At 42.5% G+C, this 25844-nt stretch overlaps 2 protein-coding genes across 2 annotated transcripts in view; one reads left to right on the top strand and one right to left on the bottom strand.

Annotated features, from left to right (window-relative positions):
- Positions 1-6394, top strand: part of LOC103374689 (gamma-butyrobetaine dioxygenase-like) — a 15576-nt gene extending 9182 nt beyond the window's left edge. The window contains exons 3-6 of the mRNA XM_008304805.1: positions 720-825; positions 903-1099; positions 2122-2288; positions 3961-6394. Coding sequence (XP_008303027.1) covers positions 720-825; positions 903-1099; positions 2122-2288; positions 3961-4121 — 631 coding nt within the window. The 3' untranslated portion in view covers positions 4122-6394. The remainder of the gene's footprint in view (positions 1-719; positions 826-902; positions 1100-2121; positions 2289-3960) is intronic.
- A 49-nt stretch (positions 6395-6443) lies between these two features.
- Positions 6444-25844, bottom strand: part of LOC103374688 (MAP kinase-activating death domain protein-like) — a gene marked incomplete at its 5' end in the record, with an annotated part of 41730 nt that continues 22329 nt past the window's right edge. The window contains 10 exons of the mRNA XM_008304804.1: positions 6444-9596; positions 12076-12122; positions 15553-15622; positions 18756-18862; positions 20167-20239; positions 20323-20487; positions 21938-22045; positions 22122-22232; positions 22317-22422; positions 22557-22677. Coding sequence (XP_008303026.1) covers positions 9480-9596; positions 12076-12122; positions 15553-15622; positions 18756-18862; positions 20167-20239; positions 20323-20487; positions 21938-22045; positions 22122-22232; positions 22317-22422; positions 22557-22677 — 1025 coding nt within the window. The remainder of the gene's footprint in view (positions 9597-12075; positions 12123-15552; positions 15623-18755; positions 18863-20166; positions 20240-20322; positions 20488-21937; positions 22046-22121; positions 22233-22316; positions 22423-22556; positions 22678-25844) is intronic.

The following is a 25844-nucleotide window of genomic DNA, read 5'->3' as shown; positions in this document are numbered from 1 at the left end:
GAGGCGACGGTGCTAACCACCGATCCACCTTGCAGCCCCTCTGTGATGTTCCTCCATTTTTCTTCCTCCTCCAGCAGCCACTGTTTAATAACTAAATCCTGAGTTTTCCACCCACCGTGTTTGAGCTGGAGCCGAGCCCGGGAGCGTTATTAGCAAGAAATTAGATAGAAGAAGGGGCCCTTTATTGGCTTTTTCCAGAGGATCCAGAAGAAGAGATGAAAAGTTTACAACTCAAGTGTTTGTGTCCAACAGTCAATTATCCGCAGCTTCCCAGCTCAGCGAGCGTCTGCCGGCGCTCTCGCCACAACAGAGTTCATCACTTTGACTTATTGCGGCGCTGATTACTGGAGGACAGAGACGGGAAAACAACTCACAAGCATTCCAGCTTCTTGGGTTTGTTTCTCAGCCAGAGGAATTACCTGGTGCACTCAGTCAGAACAGAGGTCTGGAGCTTCGCTTTTTTTCCCCTCAGCCAGCAGATGAGCTCACAGAAGGTTCTGCCATCAGAGGAACTAGAAGATAACTCCACCTCATTAGCGCCTCCACTCCCGCTGCATCTCAATGAAGCTTCTGCTTAAGAGGCCTCAGCGTGAGCAGCGAGGCCCCTCAGGGATCCCTCTGAACCTCGTCCTCCTCCTCCACGCTCGCCTCGTCGTAGCTGCTGATCTTGTGAAGTTAAATAATTGAAGCGTATTAATGAATGTTATCTTTGCCCTCAGGCACACGTGGCAGGTCCAGGACAAGCCCATGGCCAACAACGTGGCCTACACGTCGGGGAAGCTGAGCCAGCACACCGACTACCCCGCGCTGCACTTTGCGCCCGGAGTGAGTGACGCCTCGACTTTTACGCTCGGTTCTGAAACGGACGCGGTGAAAGAAAGGCTTGTTGTCTGTCGCTGCAGGTCCAGTTCCTGCACTGCATCAACCAGGCGGTGGAGGGAGGCGAGAGCGAGGTGGTGGACGGCTTCCACGCCGCCGAGCAGCTGCAGAGGGAAGACCCCGAGGCCTTCAGCACGCTCAGCTCGCTGCACGTCGACTTCACCGACACCGGCACCGACTACTGCGACTTCATGCTGCAGAGCAAGAAGTGCATCATCGAGTGAGTGGGTTTGTCTTTATTTATTCCCCTCATACAAACACAGCCACTGTATCTGTGATGCATCTCAGCAGCCTGAGTCCATGTGATTAGAAATGAAACACTGCCATCTGCTGGCCACATGTAGTACCTCCTCACATGCTCTGATGTCAGACTTAAGGTGAAATCAGATTGTCTAATGTTCTTTTATTCACATGCATTTGGCCAAAAAAGCAAAGAAATCACTTGAAAAGTTGATGTTTAATCAATTCTTCTGTAACTAAATGAAGCTTCTCGAGTGTTTTCTGGATAAACAGACTGAAGCCAGTGTTTATAAATGATGAATCCATGAGTCTGTAAAATGTCAGAAAATATTAAAAAGTAGACTGTCAAGGTTCCCAAAGCTGTCTTCAGATTACTTAATGCATCTGACCAACACTCCATATCCAGAAATCAAGTGTTCAATCAATATGCTCGTTAGCTAACATCACATCTGAGCGTTTCTTTCCCACAGAGATGAGCAGCTGTGCTTGTGTACTGCTTGTGTATATTCTTGGTTTATTGTTTTTTAACTGTTCTGCTGTTCTGCTGCCATAACGCACGTTTTCTCTGCTGTAGGATAAATAAACGCTCATCAAACTGTGGAAGATCTGGACAGGAGCCGACTTTTACAATCCTTCAAACTGAACTTTTGTAGTTTGGACAAAACTTTTAAAGAGTTCAGCTTTAGCTTTGGGATCATTTTCTGAAATTATAGACACTGAATCCAGATTGTTCTTCTTCTTATGTCCTTTATTTCTACAGGTAACCTCACTGAGACACAGGGTCTCATTCTCCAGACAGACTGGACTCATTCAGTGTTATTGATTGATAACATTTATGATTCTTCTTTTATGAGCAGATGTGAACCAGAGACCAGGCTGAGGTTCATGATCCAGAATGAATCCAGTGACTCTGGACCCTCTGTTTGGTTTTAATCTTGCGTTGTTGATGGATGACCTGCTTCAGCTCTACCTTCCTGACCTGTTGTCTCCTGTCTGGCTCAGCGTGGACGCAGAAGGCCGAGTCGCCAGGATCAACTACAACAACGCCACCAGAGACTCGGTGCTGGACCTGCCCCTGCACCAGGTGCAGCCCTTCTACAGGGCGCTGAGGAGCTACGTGGACGTGATGAACCGGCCGGAGAACGTGGTGACCTACAGGATGGAACCAGGTCAGTGTGGAGCCCAGACGGGTTCATGTTCCCAACGCTGAGGCTCACAGGAGGAGGGATGTGTGTTAGGCCGAGGCTCGTAGTAAACAGAGCGCGAACCGGCGCAGCGACAACATCTCTGTCATCATCGGCGTCGCTGCCGACGAATCAGAGCGCCGATCTGTTAATCCGTCTGGAAGTCTGGAGCTCAGAGATGAAGACGAGAGATTAAGGACGTCGAGGTTCAGCCTGACAGCAGCTTCACCTGCAGCTCAGCCTGGAGACGTCCTGATCGCTCGTCCTTGAGCTTCCTGTGAAGGTTCAGTTAGTTTCAGACGAGCCTGAGGAGTGACGAGAGCATCGACGAAGCCTCTCACCTGCTCACTGACCACTAATAATAATAATAATAATAATAATTAATGTTAACATGAAATCAGTCATCAGAGTTTAAAAAGTCAGCAAGAAACAGAATTATATTAAAACCAATGAGGGCAGGACAGAATAAAATAAAAGACAGCTCAAGAAAATGAAGTCAGGAAATGCTTTTTAATATTTTTTTTTATTTTAGTCATTTAAGTTTATGTTTTAGCATTTATTCCACATTTTAGGGCTCTAACTAAAGATTCTAATTCAGATTTCAGTTTTAAATTTTCATCTCAAGGCCGTCCTGAGATATTTGATGTTAAAAACGCCCTTCGATGATTCTAAACACATCTTTACTCACGAATCGTTTGTTAACGTGAGCTCAACGATGTGACTTTTCATTTCTTTCTTTAATCAGATAATTTGATCTCTGTGTCCGATATGACAGATTCTGAATCAGTGACGTGATGAGAAATGAGAGGAAACACTTCAGGTTTTTATCTCTAATAGTTTCTGAGATGTTTTCATTCAAAGATGAAAATTATCATCTGAGAAAAAAACGTGAAAGTGGGAGAAAAAAATTCAATTTTCACAAAAAGTAGATGAAAAGTGGAGGTAAAATGTCACAAATAACTTGATGAATATCCGTATTTAACGTTGGAAAAGTTTTAAACAAATCAAAGATGGAATTTAAAAGATATTTTACATAAACATCAATATGAGAAAAAAAAGCTGCTGAAAGTGAGTCAAAACGTTTATCTTGGAAAGTATTTGATGAATGAAGCTTTAATTCCACAAATATCTTTTTAAACATCCAGATTTTACGTCATTTTAGTCAAATTAGAGACGACAGAGCAGAAATTGTTCCAAAGATTTGATGGTTTTCGATCCGTATGAGAAGAATAATGTGTTTTTATAACATTACAGCACGTAAACATGTTGGAGTGAACATCTGAAGTAAAGTTTTAAACCTGTAGACGTCCAAAATATTGAGTCTTTAAAAAGCAGCTACATTAGAGACTGAATTCAGACCTTTTATTTTTTATTTATCACCTCACATCAGGTTTTATGTACTTGTTGCTCTGCGTTGCTTCTGTTTCTGTCCAGATGCAAATCAGCTGCAAATACTTTTAATTGTGCAAAAAAATCCTTGAAAAACAAACGAATAAACTCAAACCTCAGTCGTCTGCGAAACAGGAGAGAAACAAGAAGCTGCATTCCTGAAGTTGTTTCCAGAAACCTCCTGAACGTCTTCACCTGCAGCTTCAGACACTTTTCATCGTCTGAAACGCGACCCGGCCTCTGAACCGTCCTTCTGCTCTGGTTGCAGGCGACCTGGTGACCTTCGACAACTGGCGGCTGCTGCACGGCCGGAGGAGCTACGTCAGCAACCCCGGGCGGCTGCGCCACCTGGAGGGCGCCTACCTGGACTGGGACGAGGTCATGTCCCGCCTCCGGATCCTGCGCAGGAAGGTCCACGGAGACGCCTAGCTAGGCGGCGTTCACGGCCTTCACTGGGCGTCTCTACGAACTCTGGGCGAAGCTAAACGGTAAAACGCTGAGACGACACGAGGACGGTGACACATCAGGAACCAGGAGCTAAATCTGTGATATTCCAGCATAGAGTCATAAAAACAGGTTGAAATCTGCAAAAAAAAAAGAACCTAAACGTGGTGCAACACAACAATGCAAAGACGAAACGCCTCCTCGGTTTATAAGAGTTTGACACACATGTGGTCCAGGATCAGCCACAATCTGACGCTAACATGGTGTCATTTACAGGTGTCTTAATCTAATTCCTCATTCCCCCTTCGTTCGGCTCCTCCCTCCTGTTCTCTGCAGCGTTTTATCTGCTGATTCACGGGTGAAATTTAAATGTAACTGTACGACGGGGGACTTCTTTCAGGCCCGTCTGTGTAGATGTGTGAGGAACCCGAGGAGGCGGCGGCTTGCTTGATATTCCCGCCGCCTGCTGCAGTTCTTTGCTCTACCTCTGCTGTTTAATCCGGCGCCTCCTCAAAGGATGAGCCGTCCTTGACTTTCCCTTCCTTCTGCCGAGCCGCGCGCTGAATCTCTAAATCGCCTCGAGTCGCCGTAGCGCTGAAAAGTCGAGTCAGTTCAGCCGAGTTACGGAGTCGCTCCCTCAGCTGACCCTGGTGGCCCAAGTCCTGGTTCTGTAGCTCTGGGTTCAGGAAGCAGACGGTGATTTAAAATATGTAAATATAAAAGTATAACATGTAGGAATTCTTCTGCCTCTGAAGCTGAATAAATCACATCACCAGATACCAGGAGGTCCAAACCTTTAACTGCAGGAACCGTCCCAGTAGAACCTCTGTTGTGGGTTTCAGAGCAGAACTAAGTGGTTCTAAACAGCCCTGTGTTGGTCTCAGTGGCTCTGATGGGTCACATTCAGACAGAAGCAGCTTCGTTGAGCGTCAACCATCTGAAGTTCATCGTTCAGACCAACGTAACCTCCTCGGTTCTGGTTCCTGTTTAGAACTGGACTCACATCCGCTCGCTGCCGGAAACAACAAATGACCAACTACAGGATGGTTTATTTAACTGTGAACCGACTTCCTGTAGTGGAGACGTGTTCTTTTAAAGGCCAGTAACAAGTTTTATCACTAAATCACATCAGTTTTCAGTAAAAATCTAAATCTTTGTGTGTTTAAAAACAGACTTTATAACATTTATGCTCATAACCAATGAGATGAAGCTGCTTGGTTTAGAAATAAATCACAAAAACTGCAAAAAATCATGAATATCGGATTTGATAATTAGTTGATTTGTAGGTTTTAATCAGAGAAATAGTTGTTCTGGAAACACAAGCGGCTGCTGAGTGTTTTCAATTATGACTTCTGAACCCTGAAACCTGCTGGTAGGTTTAAAAAGTTTTAAATTTTTTAATTTAAAAATTAAAAAAATACCAAAATTACATTAATCAGCCTGAAAAACATAAAGAATTGTTGGATTTTTAGCTTTCGGATTAGTTTAACTGTTTTCGTCGTGAAATCGTGGCAACTTATTTAAAAATGTTCCAAAAATTAAACTGTTTGCATGAATCAGATTTTGTAAAAAGAAAAATTATTTTCAAAACTCAGCTGTGAACAAAAATTTAACGACTTTCCGGCTGAACTTCAGGATGTTTACACACAAAATAAATGTAAATCGTGAATGAGTCCAGTTTTTTTGTAAAATAATCCAAGAAAATTCAGCTTTTTATTCATGATTTAAGGCGTTATTACCGTCTGAGCTCTCCTCCTCCTCCTCCTCGTCTTCTTCCTCTACAGCTGCAGGACTTTAAATTTCAGTTAAATATGAACATAAATCACATCAGATTCCTGCAGAACGTCTTTCAGGCCACCAGGGTCGTGATGGAGATCTTCTGTGTTTTCTGCCGTTACTGTAAAATAATTCATCTCAGATCTTTCGTCGGTGCCAAAGAACCTCAGACGTCTCCTCACTGCAGCCTTATGGTTTTATTTACGTGACCTGAGACACACGCTGGACGGACTTCCTCGTGTGGAAACCAATCAGGTAAAAGTCTGATCAGGAATTCACAGAATCGTTGCACTTTGGCTGCTTTTCATTCTGCTTCACGTCGTCGCCCCACTTTATAAAAACAAACATGCACCTTGAGGGAAGCAGAATGAAACGCAGCTTTTATTGTTGGTGTTTTTTCCAGTCTTGACACTCTGACGGTGTTCAAGCAAATGTTTGTTTGTTTTCTAAATGTTTGTCTCAAAATAAACCTTCAGATCTTCTTTGGTTTCCACTCGTTCCTTCACAGAAGCAGAACAACGTCAGCGGGCCTCATGTGGGACAACTTTATTATATTGCCAAAGCTGTACATGTTCTATAAATACTTTTTCAAATACTGGAGTACTTACACCTTTCATCTCAGTTCTTTTTTATTATTTTATTCCTTCTCTTTACAGCAGTCGGCGAACACAGTGACAGAGATGAGCTGCGATAATCCAGTTTTTAAAAAAAGAAAACAAACAAAAAGTCAAACATACTTTTTTTTTTTTTTTTTCTTTTAAACTCAGCAGAAAATCCCCAGATCAGGTTTGAAAGACGCTCCTGTGTTTTTTTATTTTATTTTATTTTTTTTCTGGAGCGAGCATCTCGTGGACGTCCTACTGATTACTTCCTCTCTGCACAGTTACTAAAAAATACATCATCAGGATGAAAATAAAACCTCTTCGGGGGGCCGATCCACCGGTTATATTGCTGATCTGGAGAAACTGTTCGCTGCACACGAACGAACCCGGAGACGCTCTTCCTGTGGAGGCAGGCGGCCGGAGAAGGAACCTCCACCATCTTGGAACGAACACGACGTTAAGACTCGATGATGTGCAGGCGTCCGTCGGTCAGTCGGCCGAACGACAGGGACGGCTGCTCATCGGTTTCTGTGAAAGCAGGCGTTTCTCTTCTCGTTTCAAGTTTTCCGACATCTTATTTTAAACATCTCGGTCAAAACAAGCAACTGGAAGAAGTCGGATTAGATTCTGGGGCTTCACAATCGATTTGTTTCAACCAAATGATGTTTTTATTCAGCCTATAAATCGAGTTACGAAAGGCCAAGCGGCTCCGTCTTCAGTAACTTTCCATTTATCTGCTTCTCGTGAAACTTGACATCATTTTTCTGTCGTTTAGTCTTTATAGACGGACACAGAAAGAGCTGCAGCTGGAAATTTAAACATATCGTCGGCAGCAGAAGGTCGTCGCCTCGGGCAGAAGACTGAAGGCCAAAGACATTTTTAAGTCGGTTTGATCTCATCGTCCTTCTGTTCTCAGTTTAGTTTTTCAGTCAGAACTGAAGAAACGTTTCAGATAAAAACATCTTCAAAGAACTGAAGCAGATCCAGCACTCAGACGTTTCGAAGCGGTTTTATCGTCACCATGTCGCCACAATGAGGAAGTTTTAAACTCCTTACAGTCGCATCCAACTAAAACTTTTCACTCAGACGTTTGTCTTACTTCTCATCAGGGTCTTAAACTATCACCTGACAGCGACGAACGTTCATGGACTTGGAAAATATTTAGATTTTTCCTAATCTGTCTGCCTCTTGACCTTTTTTCCGGTCATGTCGTCTGTATAAATCGACGAAAGAAAGCCCGACTGGTCGACCTGTAGCTGTAAATTTACAGATTCTGTTCCAGCAAAAGTCGCTGCTTCGAACAGAAATCATCAGAACATACGACCCCGTGTCTGGAAAACTAAAGACACGTTCTCCTAAATGTTCTACTGAAGGCAGCTGGAGTTGAGTTTCTTGAAGACGTTCCAGCTTTTATCTGAACTAAACTGAAGAAAAGTTTCAGATAAACGGTGAAACATCTTCAAGTTACTGAATCAAGACCAGCTGCCTCAGTCTGAGCGTTTAGATGCACGATGAGCTGAACGACGGAGAGTTTTAGATTCTGAATAACGACCAGAATGAAGAAGGAAAACCCCAAATACAGATTTAAAACTCATTCCAGTTGTGTCCAACTAAGAATTTTCGCTCTAACGCCTTCGAATGTTTTTCTAACGTGTAATTGAACTTTTCGTGGACGTACAAATATTTGGACGCAGCAATTTTAAGCAGATTTCAAGGTACAGATCGACGACTTTGCGGCCGACATCGTCAGTAGCAGGAAGTCTGTGAAACACCAAACGTGTGCCATCAAAGAGGCCTTCTGTGCAGCCTGCAGTCGACGGTTTCAACACTTACAAGCAGCGAGAAGACGATAACATCTACAGCAGCGTCCCCACGACTCGCTGTTAGAGTCCAGATGAATGTGTCCGAGGCTGCAGGACGCCTAAAGTTTCACAGAAGGCAGCGAAACAACCGCTGAGGAGCTTTAAAACACCTGCTTCCACACAACCGACCAGAAATGTGCCTAAAATACAAACGACTTCCTTAAAGACCAACGCAGCCGCCGTCGCCTCCTGACCGACACGAGGACGAACGTTCACGTCACGCTGAATATTCACCTCAATCAATAGAAGAAAAACAAACAGAACAGAACCCCTGTGTGGTACATTCTTCACCCTGTTGGAGCCAGTTCACTGGAGGAGGGACACTCTGGCAATGGCTAACTACGTCTTATTGAGTATTGCACATCTAGCAAATCGACAATTTTTATAACTTTTTTTTTTTTTTCCTCAGAGAAATGTACAGTCAATATATATGTATGTATATATTAAATAAATACTATATATAGAAATATATATAATATTTATTTGTCGTCGCCATAGTAACATGCAACCGATATAACAGCAGACCACAGACGAGAAAGTTTTACAGCAGAACTACGACGGTAATCCGGTCTAGAACACTCACAGGGTTTTCAAAAAAACACCACGTAGGAGAAGCGTTTACATGCGGCGCTCTGGTGCGGTTTTCATCGACATCCTGCACGACGACTTCACGGGAAACCACACGGCACAGAACGAACTCACACAGTCGAATGGAGGGAGACGAGGAGGAAGAGGAAGAGGAAGAGGAGGAAGGAGCGACGCCGTAGTGGATGTCGAGGCTTGTGCACGGGACCTGCATGCACTCGAGCCGTCGGTTAAAAACAGCGGACAAGACGTTCACACGGAGCGGGAGGTTTAAGCGTAGGGCGAACATCTGGACGAGGGTATTTACAACGACATCACGGAGCAAACACGTCTAAAAAAAGAAAAAAGAAAGAAACAGAGGTATGTACAGGAGAGCGCTGTGCTTAGAGTAGAGTCGGGGATTGTCGAGAGTCTTTTCAGAGCCGAGGTGGCGTTTTTTGTTTTTTTTTTTTTCAAGTAGAGAGGCAGGCCGAGGTCGGAGGAGGGGGAGGCCGGGCCGGGCCGAGCCGGGCCGGACACTAACTGGGCAGGGGCCTCGGCGACAGCATCTTGGGTTTTCCTCCTTCCGCCTCCTTCCCCTTCACCGCCGCCACGTACGAGAAAAGACAGAGGACGGAGTAACAGATCTGGTGAGCCTGCAGAGGGAAGAACACGAGGAGGAGAAGGAAGCAGGAGTTATGGATCACACAGGCGCCGTCTCTGGCCTTTAAAATGAGTGTTTACTGCTACAAACACTGATTCTGCTGCTTTATTTGTGTCGTAGGTCAATAAATATCTTCACACTCAGCGGTGAAGCTGCACCACCAAGTTCTGGGAAATATTTTTGCCTCAATTCTTGTCGAATTTTACATGTTTTCAGACCTGTGAAGTCACGCCTTCAACCAATCCTCTCACCTTAGAAGCCATTTTAGAGGTTCGATATCTCCACAGATAAAGACTCCTCAGACGGTCATTAAATCTGCTGGACGCAGACAGAAGCAGATTATAATGATTGAATGGCTCCAGCAGAGGACACGTCTTTTATTATCAGCCCTTGAAAATGGAAGATTGTGCAAAAGTTTTGAAACAAAGGTGGTGTTGTGTTTCCACAAAGTTCCTGTCAGCGTCTGTCTATGGATGGGATCCATGGTTCTCCTAAGGAACAGTCTCTGGTCACATGTCTCCATCTGCTGAGGCTCCAGTTCTTTGCTATTTTTACTAAAAACATGCAGAAAATGACTCAAAATTTAAGCAAAATGGCTCCAACTTGTCCAAAATAGGGTAAAATGTGTATAAAATAATATAAAAACTGTCCAAAGTGACCTGAATCCTGTCTAGAATGACTCAGAACTGTCCAAAATAACGAGTTAATATTGGCACATGAAAATAGGAAAAAGTGCAAAATGTTCAAACTTGTGGTCATGTTATGTCCCCATAAAGTTCCTGTCAGTGTCTGTCTATGGATGGATCCATGGTTCTACTAGAACCCAGTCTCTGGTCACATGTCACCACCAGGCTCTAACATCAGTAGAACCTGATGTGGTAAAGTTGGACCAGACAAGGTTCCAGGTCCCAAAATGTCTCATAATTGTCCAACATGACTCGAAACGTGTCCAAAACAAGTCAGAATTCTCCAAATTATCCAAAAATGACACAAAAAGTCCTAAATTTGTCCAAAAATGACCTTAATTGTCCAAAAATTCACAGAAAATTATCTAAAATTTGTCCAAAACGGACATAAAATTGTCCCATCTTGTAGCTCTGCACATATAAACCAACACCTAGAACCTGTGAGCTCCAGGTTCTGGTTTCTACCAATGATCCACATCAACATTTAGCCTGAACATCTAGAAACTGGAACCTTGTCTGGTCCAGCTTCACCACATCAGGTTCTGCTGATGTTAGAACCTCAACAGGTGGTGAAATGTGACCAGAGACTGGATTCTAGTAGAACCATGGATCCATCCATAGACAGACACTGACAGGAGCTTTCTGGGGACATGATACAGGCTTCATTTGTCTGTGTCTAATATTACTTGATGAAACAACTTAAAAATTGTCCAAAATAAATAAAAATTTGCTCAAAACGACACAAAATTAGCCCTAAAAGCTTGAAAAATTATCACAAACTATTCAAAAAATGTCCAAAATAACACAAAACTGGTCCAACTGGCCTCACAATGACATTCTGACATGTCAGAATAACAAAAACAGATCCTTGTCCTACCATATTTGCCACACATCAGGTTCTACTGATGTTAGAGCCTCAACAGTTGGTGAAATGTGACCAGAGACTGGATTCTAGTAGAACCATGGATCCATCCATAGATAGACACTGACAGGAACTTTATGGGGATCAGGACCAACCTTATGTGTCTGTGTCTAATACTAGTAGATGAAATCATTTTAAAAATGGTCCAAAACAACTCAAAAATAGTTCAAAACTACATAAAAATTTGCCTGAAAAGCTTCATAAATTGACCAAAAACAACTCAAAATTCCATCCATAGACAGACACAGAGACACAACACCGGCCTCATTGGCAAATGTTCTCATTTCTAAGGATCAGTAATTAAAAACATCTCCTCTCCTGGAGTCCGTCAGTCATCCTGGTCTGATGGGAACCAGTCTGTCTGTTTCTTCTCCACATTTAATGGATGTTGGAGTTTAATTTCTGGAGATCTTGAACCTTTAAAATGGCTTCACGGGTGTAACTAACATCATCCAACAAACCTGTTCAAACACATGCACATTCCCAGTTATAGTTATAGAACCGTTCTGCAGTTTAGCTCGTCAGGAAAGAAGATAAAATGATCTTCAGTGTTACTGTGAGTCCAAACCACTCAGACTCCTGAATCTAATCCAGACCCGTGTGTGTGTGTGTGTGTGTGTGTGTGTGTGTTTTAATTGGGTCTCTAACAGACTTCTCGTCAGACTTTCATCACACTAATGAAGGTCCAAACTCTCAGAAGCTCTTTAATCCTTTAATAACCTCTGAGTTCGTTCAGAGCTTCTACTGACAGTCTGGCTTCAGCTCAGGTTCTGTTCTGCTGCGTCCACCTCCTGACTAGCTAGCAGGTTCTCTACAGGTTCTGGTGAAAGCATTGAGTGTGGACGGGCGGAGGCGGGACTCACCATGGGGGTCTTGTACTTGTGGATCACCACTTCTTTAGTTTCAGGAACTATGCCGGTGCAAGAGACAAAACACAGAATTCAAAGGCAGCAGGAACCTCAGTGAGTTCATGTGTGAGAGCTTTCTGGGGGTTTTACAGGGTTGGAGTTTCAACAAGGTGTAAAATGAGACGTGGGCCAAGAAGAGTCACCACAACAGTCTGGGGGGTCCAGGAGGAACCACGGCAGCGTTTCAATGTGGGAAAGGGCTGGACGCTGTGGGTTCAGGCTGAACTCAGCCGAGGAATGTTTAGATTCTCACCAATGGACTCATCAGATGTTGTTTTTGAAATGATTTCAGAGTTCTACCTTCAGACTGTGAACGTTCCAGAGGTCCAGGTCCTTCTAGTCCACAGAGGAGGGTCCAGATTGATCACTTTAATGGACTTTTTCCATCAGTTCTGAGCCTCAGAACTTCATCAGTCCAGCAGATAGACTCATGACATGTAGGAGGAAGAACACATCTGGGTTCTGCTAGAACCTGACACCAGATCAGTTCTACATCCATCCAGGAGCCTCAGTCTGAACACTGGACCTGGTTCTGTTCATTTCTGGATGGTTCTGTTTTTAGTTTGTCCTAAATGACTCAGAGGTTGTTCAGAATCTCTTAAACTTGTCAGTAAGGACGTAGAATTTGTCCACAATGAGCCAAAACTTGCCGACACACACAAAAGGCGTTACACCAAAAATAAAGAAAACCTGTGAAAAATGGACCTAAATGAGTTAAAACCAGCATCACACATGCTGATAGGAGTCTTAAAGTTTACCCAGAATGCACTTTGAAAGTTTTCTCTAAACCAAAGTGACCCCAAATGTGTCCAAAACTTCTCCAAAACAAAGTGTTTTCTGTTCAAAAAGCGTCAAAAACGACTCAAAACTTTCCCAAAATGATTCTAAAACTGTCCAAAATAAATCAAACCCTGATCAAAACTATAAAAGTCTAGTAGATGGTTCTGGTTCTGGAGGTAAAACGGTCCTTCCATCGTCTAGAACTGGTTCTGACCAACCACCACCACACGTGCTGATATGAGCCTGTAAGTTTACCCAGAATGCACTTTGTAAAGTTTTCTCTGGTGAATGACCAGAACCAGAACCACATCCAGGGAACCAATGATTGTTTCTACCACTCTGTGTCATAGACATTAACCTGTTCACACTGTGAGACATCCCATAATACTGATGCTACCAGCTGCTGACAGAGGAAATGAACAGAAACCAGGTCCAGTGTTCAGACTGAGACACCTGGATGGCTGAAGATTTGTCCACAATGACTCAAATATTTTACAAATTTAAAGACAATTTGCTGACAATCAGACAAAAACTGTCCAAAATGGTTCAAACATCGTCCACAATGTCTCTAAAATCATCCAAAATTACACAAAATGTGCTCAGAATGACATTAAAATAAAAATGGATGGATGTAGAACTGATCTGGTGTCAGGTTCTAGCAGAACCCAGATGTGTTCTTCCTCCTAAATGTCATGTGTCTATCTGCTGTACTGATGAAGTTCTGAGGCTCAGAAATGATGGAAACTGGACTCCAAGTCAGAAAATATTCACAGTCTGAAGGTAGAACTCTGGTCAGCAGATAAAACTCCTGCAGATACAGAACCAGATGTTCTGAGGAGGTTCTGGGGGGAACTCTTCCAGATGTTTCTAACTTAACTAAGTGATCTTGTGTCTGTTGGTGAGACGTTCGTGGCCCACAGAATGGACAAATAAAAACACAAATGTCTTATAACGAGAGACTGCAGAGGTTGTAAAGTTCAACATATGGAAACCAACAAACAGAAGAAGAAGAAGGACAACCTCCCCTCCCTCCCTCCACCCGACCCCTCCACCCCGGAGAGCTTAGACATCACAGAGAAGCAGCTGCAAGAGGCCGAAGCCCTTTGACCCGTCGCTGTCCAGGACAGACGGACTTTTCATTAGTAACTGTGAACCCATAGCAGAGATGAGGAGGCTGAGGTCTGGACAGATGGATGTTTAAGTCCCTCTGCAGAGCTACTGTCCACCTACGATCTCCTCTGGCTGAGATTCAGAGGCAGACGCTCAGAATGAGGAGCAGAGATGGAGTCTGGGGTGAACTCCCAAATGAAAGCCAAGTGATGGAGGAAGAAGAGGAAGAAGAGGAAGAAGAAGAAGAAGAAGCAGAGGGAAAAAACTGGTGGTACAGGAAAAAAAAACAACAACAAAAAAAACCAACCAAAAACAACAACTCAGTGAGAGGATGGAGTGAGGAGATGTTCAGTGGGAATAAGAAGGAGAAAGGTGACAACACTTTACCTGCTGGAGAATGAAGGTTTTCATAGTGGCAAAGATGAGGGCAACATTACAAAAGCAGCACAGAGACACGACAGTAACCCAGCCAGGCCTCCTCCACAGCTAGCCTGGCAGTCTGACACTCACCCTGAAGGACCAAACTAGCTCAGCTCTGGATGGATGAGGCGCTTTTCTGTTTGTGAACAAGGAGCTAAAACTAGTTCAGCTAGTTTATTATCTAACAAACCTTCTACCAACTCACTAAACACTCCGTCACTAAAGCTGCTTCTGCTGCTGACTTCATGTTTCTACTCATCAGGCTCTAAATGTCAGGACGCTGTGTTTTAATCAGTGTCCCAGGAAAAGACCAAAACCAACAGCGGCTGTGTTTTCATGTGATTGTCACAAAAACAAAAATGCAAATCAGGCTTTTTTCCCGTTAACTAGAGTGGAGCCGCAAAGACCGGAACAAAAACAAACACAAGAAAAGCTCGAAAAAGAAAATACTAGAGAGAAACTGAGGGATGAATCGTTTTCATTTACAAAAGTTGGAATCGTTTTTTCACGTCAGCTGGTGTTTTAGTAAAAAAACAGCTGATTTGTCATCAGAACTTTTAAAAGAAGGTGTTTTATCTCAAAATTATCTGCGTCAACGCTTCAAAAACCACCTCAGGTGAAGTTTTTTAGAATTTTCCATCAACTTTTCTCAATGCAAAACGTCAAGAAGTGCACAAAAATATAATTATAGATAATAAAGAGTCTCCTGGGTCCCACTGAAGATGTAAATCTGTAAAAACGGGTCACAAATATGTAATTTTCAATTTTAAAAAGACTTCATTTCTGAAACACTTCAAGTTTTCATTGGTGTGTTTGTTGAGGTTCATCTTCAGTCGTGGATTAAACGGAAAGGTTTTGGTCTCCTCGTGGGATTTAACATCAAAATATAAAAACTAAACATTTATTTTCTGTTTGGTTAATTTGTTCACCAGCTACATCCTCTGTCCTCGTCTCTCGCTCTGAACCTTCCACCTCTGAAGGATTCGTCCCTGAATCGCCTCCAGGTTCCCAATTGTTTTTTTGGGGCGAGCCCTGACGCCCTGATCTGGTCAACGGTTTGCCGTGGAGCTGAGTTACTGCCGTGCCGAGTACAGGCCTAGAATCAATAGATGGTGTAATTACCAAATTCCTCCAGGACAAAGACTCCCTTCACTGTATTGCACTTTTTAATGTGACTCAGCTCTATGAAAACCTAAAAACAAACGAAAAAAACAAACAAAACAAGACAGAACATTATTAACTCAACAACACTGGATGAAAAGTAAACACTTCAGAAATAACTTAGCCATGTTAACGTCGTTTTAATCAGTATGAAAGGGTTTTTTTTAACAAAAGAAATAAAAATAAAACAGCTACACATGGAATGCAAGCTTCTTAACGGCTAACGAAAGGAAAGAAAAGGAAATAAATCAAATAAAAAGCACACTATGAGAAGTTTCCATGATCAAACGCATACATGGGCAATGAGGAGAAAATGCATTTCGACGCTAATTCAATGGAGCGTAACCAGAAGTGGGAAATTTGAGTTTAAAACAGCAAAAAAAAAAAAAAACACAATTCTTTTTTTTTTTTTTAAATGCTCAAGAGATGCAATGTGGCCCATATGATGCATACATGGAAGTTCCATATAAAAATGTAGACAAGGACACAAAATTAGATTTGCCATACAGCTACGACAGGAAAAAAGAAAAAACAAAGAGAAAAAGATAGAAGGAAAGAAAAACCCAATAAGATGTAAGTGCTAATAAGCAAACACAGCAGAGGTTGTGTACCTTCCGCTCCTTGCAGGGGGAGAGAGCATGGGAGAGAAATGGTTTGGATTATTATCGGACAGAAGAGCACAAACACTCGACGACACTCCCGACAGGACGCTGTTCCACAGGAGCCTCGTGCCGGTTCTGACCCGCAATCTAGCCGCTAGAGCCGATAAGAAAAAAAAAACAAAACCCCCAAAAGACTAGAAAAAAGAAAGAAAAAAAGAAAAAAGGACTAGAGGTTTGCTGGATTCACCTGATTTTCCTGGACTTTAAACACCCTCCATGCCTCCTCCTCCAGCAACAAGGGCTGGCACCAACAGCACTTTCTCACACAGTGGGACAGAACAACGGGTCCGACTACGATGCAGGACGTCGCCGTCGACGCCATCTCACCGCCCAGTGGCTTTTGGTTTTATTAGTATTATTATTATTATTATTATTATTATTGTTAAGTCTTGACAAAGGGCGTCCGGTTCTGCCTGAAGCTCCTGCTGAGGGTTTAGTGAACACGTCTGACGCAAAAATACTAAAGTTCAGCTCGTTTGCTCGTTAAAAACGCTGAATGTAATGAAAAGAAAAAGCAGGAAGTGAGTCCAGATTAAAGGATCAGTTCACCTCGGCTGTAGGAAAACGGCGCTCCAAGCACAACGCTGGGGTTTCCTGTGTCCACGATTCACAGGGAAAAGTGAGATTTTTCCCTAAACTGAGTTTTTGGCCACTTTGGGAAGCAAAAACTAAACTGATGTGTTTTAATCAGGGCTGATATTAATATTGATTAATAGAGACAGAGGAGACCACTGACTCAAAATGTAGACAAACTTTGTTGAACTGTCTTCTTTAATAAATGTTTATATAATCCTCTAAACCCTAAAGCGCAGCAGCAGATCTCAAAGCCATGTTGTTGTTTCTTTAAAAACAGAAAGAATCATCAGATTTTTTACTTTCTAACAGTTGTTTGTTGGAAAAATGAACCAAATCTCAGCTTAAAATGGTCTTAATTCATCAGAATCACTTTATCCTACACGTCTCATTTACAAATTTGCTGAAAACAAACTGTTTATACTGACTGATTCTGGAAAAAGCAAAAAATAATACCAATGACAAAAAAATGCTAAAAATAAGACCTGATAATCAAGTGTTTTATGCAAAAACAGTTAAAAACAGAGCAAAAACTGATGAATATATATGATTGTATCTGTGTGAACTGCACTAATTCTTATTTATTTTGAACTTATTGGTACTTTGTGGTCACTTGGTCTCATAATTGTTGTAGTTTGTCTGTTAAGTCAATTCATTTGTGTCCCTTTTTGTTTTTTTGTTGGTACTGATCAACTGATATGTTTTTTTTTCAGGACCAGAACTAATCATGATTATTATTAGAGCCGATCATTTTGCACCTTTGCGCTCTTTTCGTGTTGATTTCGCGTCACTTTGCCGTCATTTGTTTGAATTAAACAACAAACATTTTTAATCGCAGATCCCCAAAATGTTTAATTATTTGATCTGATAAAAGTCTCTGAATGCGTCTACTCGGGCTTTTCTTTCCATTTTTATTAGATTAGGTCACATTTTATGGAGCTAATGATCAACTGAGAACGTGGAACTTCTTTAGAATTTCTCTTGAATCTTGAATTTACGAATATTTAAATTGCAGACTTACGTGCTGAAGCTGTACTTTTGGTACATTCTGGATAATTCAACCACAACTTTCTGCACAGGTGGACGGATTTAATGTGTTTTTATTCTAGTTCTGGTTCAGAGACGCTGTCCGTTTTCCTCTCTGGCATCCCCTGACTCCCGTTTCCGAGCTGCTCGGCGGCTATAAAGCCTGTTTTCCGCCTCATCTTTCGGCTCGCTCGCTACTCAGGAACACACACACGAAGCTTCTAGCGCTACCAGACGTGAAGACACCACATGACGATGTTCGAGGGTCCAAACTTAAGATCAGAAGTTGCTATTAAGATAGCCAATTATTAATGAAAAGTCTCTGCTGAAGGTCGTCCGTCTCACAGCACACACACACCTACACACACACACACACACACCCACACACACACACACACACATCTACACACACACACACACACACAGGTTGACACTCCGCCTCCTCCCACACAGTCAATGAAACATGAGGTCTGAGCACCACAGATGTCAAAAGAAACGTGTGTGTGTGTGTGTGTGTGTGTGTGTGTGTGGACGGATGTGTTGTAATACTGCGGTGGGAAAGGCATGCACACAAACACACACACACACACACACACAAACAAACAAACAAACACAAAACTGAAAATAAGAAATCAAAGAAAAAAAGCAAATCCAAAAAAGCAAAAAGCACAAACGGGAATTCTTCCTCTATGGAGAAAACATCGGGGGACGAGCTAACGGCCAATCGGTGCTGGTGTCGGTTGTTTTGGTGGCGATAGAGGAAGACGAGATGAAATGAAACGGAGGCAAACAGGAGAGACGAGCAGAGAGGTGGACAGGAGGACGGGATGAGTGAGTGGCGTTTAGAGTCTCATGCCCTGTGTGAGGTGGGAGAGCTGCTCGGCCGACACGCCGGCCTCTTACCTGGCTGTGCATGAACTTGAGGTTGATTCCCTCCAGCGTGACCTGCAGGAGTCCGCCTTCGCCCGTCTTCATGTCCTGGACGGGAAACTCGCCGCCCAGCTCCGGACCTGACGGAGAAAACGCACAACGGGAGACTTTCAGCTGGATTTCTGATTCCCAGCTAGTTTCTTGAGCTCCTGCCTCATGTTTCCTCACAGTGGTTCATTTTTAACTGCAACATGAAGTCCTGAACCTCCATGGAACCAGAACAACCAGGACTAGAAATGAGCCTATGACTATTTGGATGATCAGTATTGATTATTTTTGGTTGTTTTCAAGCAACAATGCTCAATATTTGATGGTCTCATCTTGACAAATGAGAGATTTTACTGCTTTTTCCTTTTCCTGTATTATAATAATCATAATAACAACATAGTCTATTGGAAACCTGGGAAAACAATCAATACTGCCATCATGGGTTCTAGAAGATGTCACAGGCAATACGACGGTTTTCTGGTGTTCCTGCAACATTCCTGCAAGTCCTGCACCTCTATGAAACCAGAACAGAGATGCAGCGATCAGTCCATGACTCTGTCTCTATCAAGATGACCAGTTTGGGGCTTTTTAGTTTGTTTTTAAGCGAAAATGCTCAAAATTTGATGATTTCATCTCGTCAGACGAGAAATCTTACTGCTTTTTCTTATCTTATATAATAACTTTTCCACTCTGCTCTGACCCTAGAAAGATGTTTCACCGTGCCGGATGTATCCTCCAACAACTTGCTCCTGCTTCTGAACACATGCTGCATTCACTTTATTGATCCAGTGTGCTCGATTACGCTCTCTTTCTAGTTCTAGTCTTTCTAATTGGTTTCCACAAACGCAGCCTGCAGTTCACCAGAATCTTTACCAACTGGTTGTAGGTTGCAGATGAATCACTAACGGACTCACAGTTGAGCTGAGCAGTGCAGAATTTAATTTAAATTTTTTTTTTTTTACAAGATTCGTGTCGTGCAAACGGTTTGTTTTTGGCACATTTTTTATTTCATTTTTTTTCGATGAAATATCACAATTTTAATCTCGATATTTCCCAGTGCAACCACACTTTAAACATGATTCGTTCATGGACATGTGGACAGGAAGCTGAAAATCCAACATATTTTTCTGTTTTTACAGCTTCTGGCTCTGATGAATGATCTAATTTTGGCTATTTAAACCCACCTGCAGGTCTTGGGGGCTCAGTCAGTTTTAGTTATTTGGTATAATATGTGGTGTATAACATGACATGATATCTGAGAATATATGACTTAGAATCTTTCGTAATAACTGAATATTTGCTGTTTTCTTATCTGTTATCTCACAGATTAGCTGTGAAAAAGTCAGTCTGGACAACAGAAAGAAAGACTAAAACAAGTCATTAAAACAAACAATACCTGGTTTAATGCTCTGCTGTCTGGCTGCGGCTCTCTCCATGCTGTCTTTAACACAGTAGTAGAGCTCACGACACTGAAACGCAGAGAGGAAACGTTATTCAAACCCATCGGTGACGTTCTCCTGAAGTCGGCTGAGGAGCAGGAGGCTGTTGGGACCTTTTTGGTATAGAACTTGTTGAGCTGCGTCTCCTGGCCGTTGCGTCTCCACAGACACAGCACCTTGGTCTTGGGGCAGTAGGTCATGTTGATGAGCTTCTCGTACCACCAGCGCTCGTAGACGGTGCCGATGTTGCTGCGCAGCACGATGCAGTCGTCGCAGACCTGCAACGACCACGAGACGGTTAGTCAGCTGTTAGCGAGCTAAATTTATGCTGTTTGGCCATCGTGAAGTCAAATCTACTGCAGATAAATGAGCTAAAGAGGTAAAACTACAACTTATCTTTGCTCAAGTTCAATTAGTGACTTCAGTTTTCTAATAAACCTTCTATCGACTCACCAAACAGCAACACACTAGATCACTAAAGCTGTGTCTGCTGCCTGCTACTAGCTTCAGACTCATATTTTTACTCATCTTGCTCTAAATCTAAGGACGGGGCTGTTCTGTGTTTTAATTAGTGTCCCAGGAAACGGCCAAAACCAACAGCGGTTGTGTTTTCATGTGATTGTCGAGCAAATTTGCCTCAAAGAAGAAATTACAAGAGAGAAATTGAGGGATAAATAGTTTTCATTTACAAAAGTTGGAATCATTTTTCCACGTCAGCTGGTGTTTTGTTAACAACAACAAATAAATCTGAACTTAATCCAAAAGAAAAGTGTTTTATCGCAAAGTTATCTGCTTCAAAAACCACCTCAAGTGAAGCTTTTTTGAATTTTCCATCAACTTTTCTGAATGCAAAGCTTCAAAATGTGCACATAAATACCATTTTAGATAATAAGTGAGTCTACTGGTTCCTACTGAAGATGTAAATCTGTAAAAACGGGTCGCAAATATATAATTTTGTATTTTAAAAAGACTTAATTTCTGAAAACAGCTCAAGCTTTTACTCAAACTGGATTAATTAGTGCGTTTGTTGAGGTCCATCTTCAGCCGTGGATTAACGCCTTCATGGAAAGATTTTGATCTTTTCAGGGAATTCAGCATCATTAAATAAAAACTAAACCATATCAGCAAGTCTTTAGTTCAGATAAAGATCGATTATTAAAGTCTGAAAATGGCAAAAACCCGACGCAGTTTAAAAGCCTCTTATACATGATGTTGGTCACGGTTTCAGGAATGTGGAGTAACACATAAAATACGACATTAAGTCCAGTTAAAACATCACAAAAAGAAAAAGCTATAAGAATAAAACATAAAGTGGGACATAAAGAGCACCATTAATAAACTGCTTTCCAAAACAAACACTTTGAAATGTATTGATTTAATGAAGTTCCTCTCTGATAACTGATCAGAAGCAACAACTGGAAACGAAGAATTTAGATTTTAAGAAGCCATTTGCTCGTAGCTCCACGAAGAATCCATGTTTATCAGTTCGTGTTAACTTATGGAAGAGCCTGGATCTCTTTAATTAAGCACAACAATTTAAGGAAATGCACAAAAAACACTGCTGAAAACTGTAATAATGAGGACCAGTGAAGGTGTTCTGGGGTTTCTAAAGAGGTTTCTAAAGCTTGAAGCCAACATGAAGCAGCTAGATATGAGATATGAGCGACAAGTTCAAGCTACTTTTCTTTGCCGTGATGCTACTGTGGCAGGAATCGGGTCAGGACGTACCTCCATGAAGAAGATGTCTCCTGTGGTGTCGGTGCCGGCGTGGACGACAAACGTCTGTTTCTTGATGTGTCGGCTTCCGCTGGGCCGGATGGACAGCTCGCGGCCGTTCTGCAAACACCAAGCGTTACAAACCAAACAATCAACAGGAGCCGAACCAAGTGGACCAAAGAGGACGGGTATTCACCATGTTGGCCAGTTTGTCCAGAATCTCGTTGATCTCTTGGCTGTACGTGAGGCCGATGTGGGACTTCCCCATCAGGCGCCTCACTTTCTTCCTGACGTCGTTTTTGCTCACCTAGAAACAGGAAAAAAAAACATCAGAAAATGAGGACGTTTGCATCGATTCTGCCGACTGGACTGACAGAACGGACTCCCGTACTTTCATCATCAGCATGTAAGCGATCATGTTGTGCAGCAAAGTGGCCAAAAGTCTGTCCTCGTCGTCCTCCAGACGTTTGCGATCGTGATCTCCAAGAGACAAATATCTGTGGAGACAAACAGTATTAACAGTCCAGGGTGGTTTCATGAAGCAGCTTCACGTCATCACACAGCAAGAAGGAGGCGACACGCAGCAATGAAACCCATATTTAGTGGAAACTGTGTCTGAGAATGGGTGAACCTTTCGATCATCTCCTGAGGGCCCTGGTCCATGCCCATCCCCTCCCGCTCCAACATCACAGCGTCGAGGAAGGCGTCCTCCCAGAACTGGACCTGGTCCCACAGCGTGGAGCGTTCCTTACCTGGAAACATGGAAGCATTTAGTTCCACAGACGTACAAACCGGCGATCCACTTAAACACAGTGCCGACTACATGCAGCCACAAGCATTCAGTCTTTCACACCGGGGTCCGGATGTGTCGGTTCAGACACTTGTTTTGATGCAGCGTCTCAGATTTTGGACCCAAAACTAAGTCTTGTAAAATATTTTAGTTAACTCATCCAACTGTGAGGCGGAGAAGATTCTCCAAACTAGACTTTAACACCAACAGAGACACTAAAGTGGCCTTTCAGAATTAAATTCCTGCAAAAAAATAAATCTAAATCCTGAGTAATGACGACTCTTTTACATCGTTTTGTTTCATTGCTCTTAGTGCAGCGCTGTTGCAGCACTTTCCATGTTGTGCAATGCAAGTATCTGTACGGTAAACCCTCAAAAAGCAAAAAAAAAAGCTCCATAAGTTGTTAAATTTCAACATGAAGACAACATGGAAGCAGCTTGTAGTTTTCTACATTCAATGACAAGATATAGACCCCGAGGAACACCAGTTTTTGGGTGTTATTTAGGATGCGTCGGAGGTCATTTATCATGATGCCCCTTTACGAGCGAAACCTCCACATCGCACAACATGAAGCAGCTTGTAGCTCTAAACCAACATCTAGAACCTGTAAACTCCAGGTTCTGGTTCCTACCAATGATCCACATCAACATTTAGTCTAACTATCTAAAATCTGGAACCTTGTCTGGTCCAACTTTCCACTTCAACAGTTGGTGAAATGTCAACTAAAGATTAAATTCTTTAGCAGGAATTAAGGAGACATTCATTCCTATACACTTATAGGGACTTTCTGAGGCCACCATCGTGTGAAAGTTGTGCACTTTCTTCTCTTTAGCCCCTGTTGAAGCCATTCTCACCTAACTTCACAGCTGCAGGAGCTAAACTTCTGGAGATATTGAACCCTTTTAAATGGTTTCCATGCTGAGGATTGTTTTTTTCAGGGTGGAAAGAAAAAGAAATCCTCAAAATTAAGCGACAAATACTTCACTGAACCTAGTTTTTGTTTTTTGTTTTTTTGCCAAATATCAAAGGAATAAACTCAAAATCTGAGACGGTGCATCAACATATTTCCTGAATTCTGTCTGAAGTGACACAGACTGAACCACCACAGTTTAAGTACGTTTCTCTGACAGAATGGCTCGTTGCATCATGACTCTGAAGCTCACAACAAAAAAGCTCCATTAGAAGCTTTACTTGAATTTATAGGATGCTGCTTGTTTTGCTGTCTCCTCTTTTAAATTGGAAATAAAGCTGCAAATAGCCACAAAACTGTTAAAATAAAAACATACGATAACTTGACTGATGAAAGAAATAACACTAATAACAACAACAGCAGCGTGCTAACTCTGAACCTCTCGCCTTTTCTGGTCTCATTTACTGGCTGGTTGCTTGTTTGAGTTTTCTGACAACATTTCTAATCCAACAGAGCAAAAACAGGAAAGTTTTAGGTCAACATGAAAGTTAGTTTGGTGGAAGTATATGTGAGCAGAAACTGAAATAAATGTTAAAAGCGCCCAAAGTTAATGGAAAATCACACACATCTTACGATCTTTGATCTCCACGAGAGGCCAGATTCTTTCCACCCGTGTCCGTGTTAATCACGGATGTGCAGCTCACCGACGGACAGGAAAAACCCACATCACATCAAAGTAGAGCCCAACCGACCTGCACGGACTTTGGTGTAATCTAGAAATCACGTCCAGCAGAGCAGCTCCGACTATTTAGTCCGTCTGCAGCACATGCAGCAGAGAACGACTCACGGCTGAGCAGAAAGTGGTGTTTTTATTGTACGCTGTAAATAGTTTTTTAACTTAATTGCTGGAAAGTGAATCCTCTGAATCCCGTCAGCAGGTTTAAAAGGCATGTTGTCTTTAGAAAATTGCTAAAATTACAGTTTACGAGCCAGAAACTGTAAAAAATGAAAAGATTTGTCAGTTTTTAACTCTGTGACGGAGCTGGATCATGTGTGGAATCACCTAATTAAACCTAATCTAAGCTCAAAATGGCCACAAATAATCAAAATTGTCTTTTTCTACTCATCTCATTGAAAAATTCTCCAAAAAATAAACCATTTGCGCTAAAAAGATTCTGTAAAAAACTGAATATTCTGTATTCTTCAACATAACGGAGGAGCCATGAGCGACTCGACTGTGACCTTCAATCACTGAACTAAAATTCAGCAAATTATCAGCTGAACTGCAGGCAGTGTTCCAACAGAGCAGAGCATAAAAACAAATCAGAGAGACTGAGAGGAAAATCCAACCTCCTGGATCCATAAATAAATGCAGCATGGATCAGAACCAGTTAATAGTGGAGCCAGTTGTTGGAGACACATTCAGCTGATGGTGGAACATCTTTCTAAGGTTTGTAAGGAGTGTAAAAGTTTGGAGAAATTGTAAAGAGTAAACTTAAAAATATCTGGGAAAATGATGATTCCACATTTTTTAAATTTTCTGCAAAATCCATCATTTTTTGTTTATGATTTCTGTCATTTTAACTGTCATACTGCATGAAGATGTCTTTAACTCTCTCTCCTGTTCCCATGGAGGTGCAGGACTTCATAAAACGAGTCCACAGTGAGGAAAAATGAGACGGGAGCAACATAAACGTCCAGAAGCTGCTGCTGGAGTTCAGAGGCTTCCACCGTTTTCCCTCGTCAATACATCAGAAGCCGTGACAGCCGTCTGAGCTTATCACGTCTGTTTGGGTCGTTAGCTGGAGGAATCTTTGCACTCCCTAAAAAATCTGTATCGACCCGAAAAATCCAGTATCGGTTGGGCTCTACATCAAAGGTTCCACACAGAGCCGGCCGGGATAAACACTAAACACACCACAAACACACACAAACACACACATAGGAAGAGAAAAAAAGGGGGAAAAGGCAAAGAGATCAGCCCTACTTAAAGAAAAGGTTTCCATGGCAGCATCCTCTAGTTGATCCCAAACGGAGCTCTTATCGCGGCCTGGAAGGATTTCAAATGAGGAGCAGCAGGAGGGAAGAAAAGCAGCGAGAGCAGGAGGGGGGTTAGCGAAGAGGTGAGTCGGTTTAACGGCAAAAAAAAAACAAGACACACGAGAGCCCAGCGAGCCGAGACCCACAGCGCCGCAACAACAACCAGGACAAACACAGCA

The sequence above is a fragment of the Stegastes partitus genome, unplaced genomic scaffold (genome assembly GCF_000690725.1).
Source record: "Stegastes partitus isolate 25-593 unplaced genomic scaffold, Stegastes_partitus-1.0.2 Scaffold2327, whole genome shotgun sequence".
Lineage (NCBI taxonomy): Eukaryota > Metazoa > Chordata > Actinopteri > Pomacentridae > Stegastes > Stegastes partitus.
The sequence above is the reverse complement of the archived record's forward strand: the minus strand, read 5'-3'. Positions and strand labels throughout refer to the sequence as shown.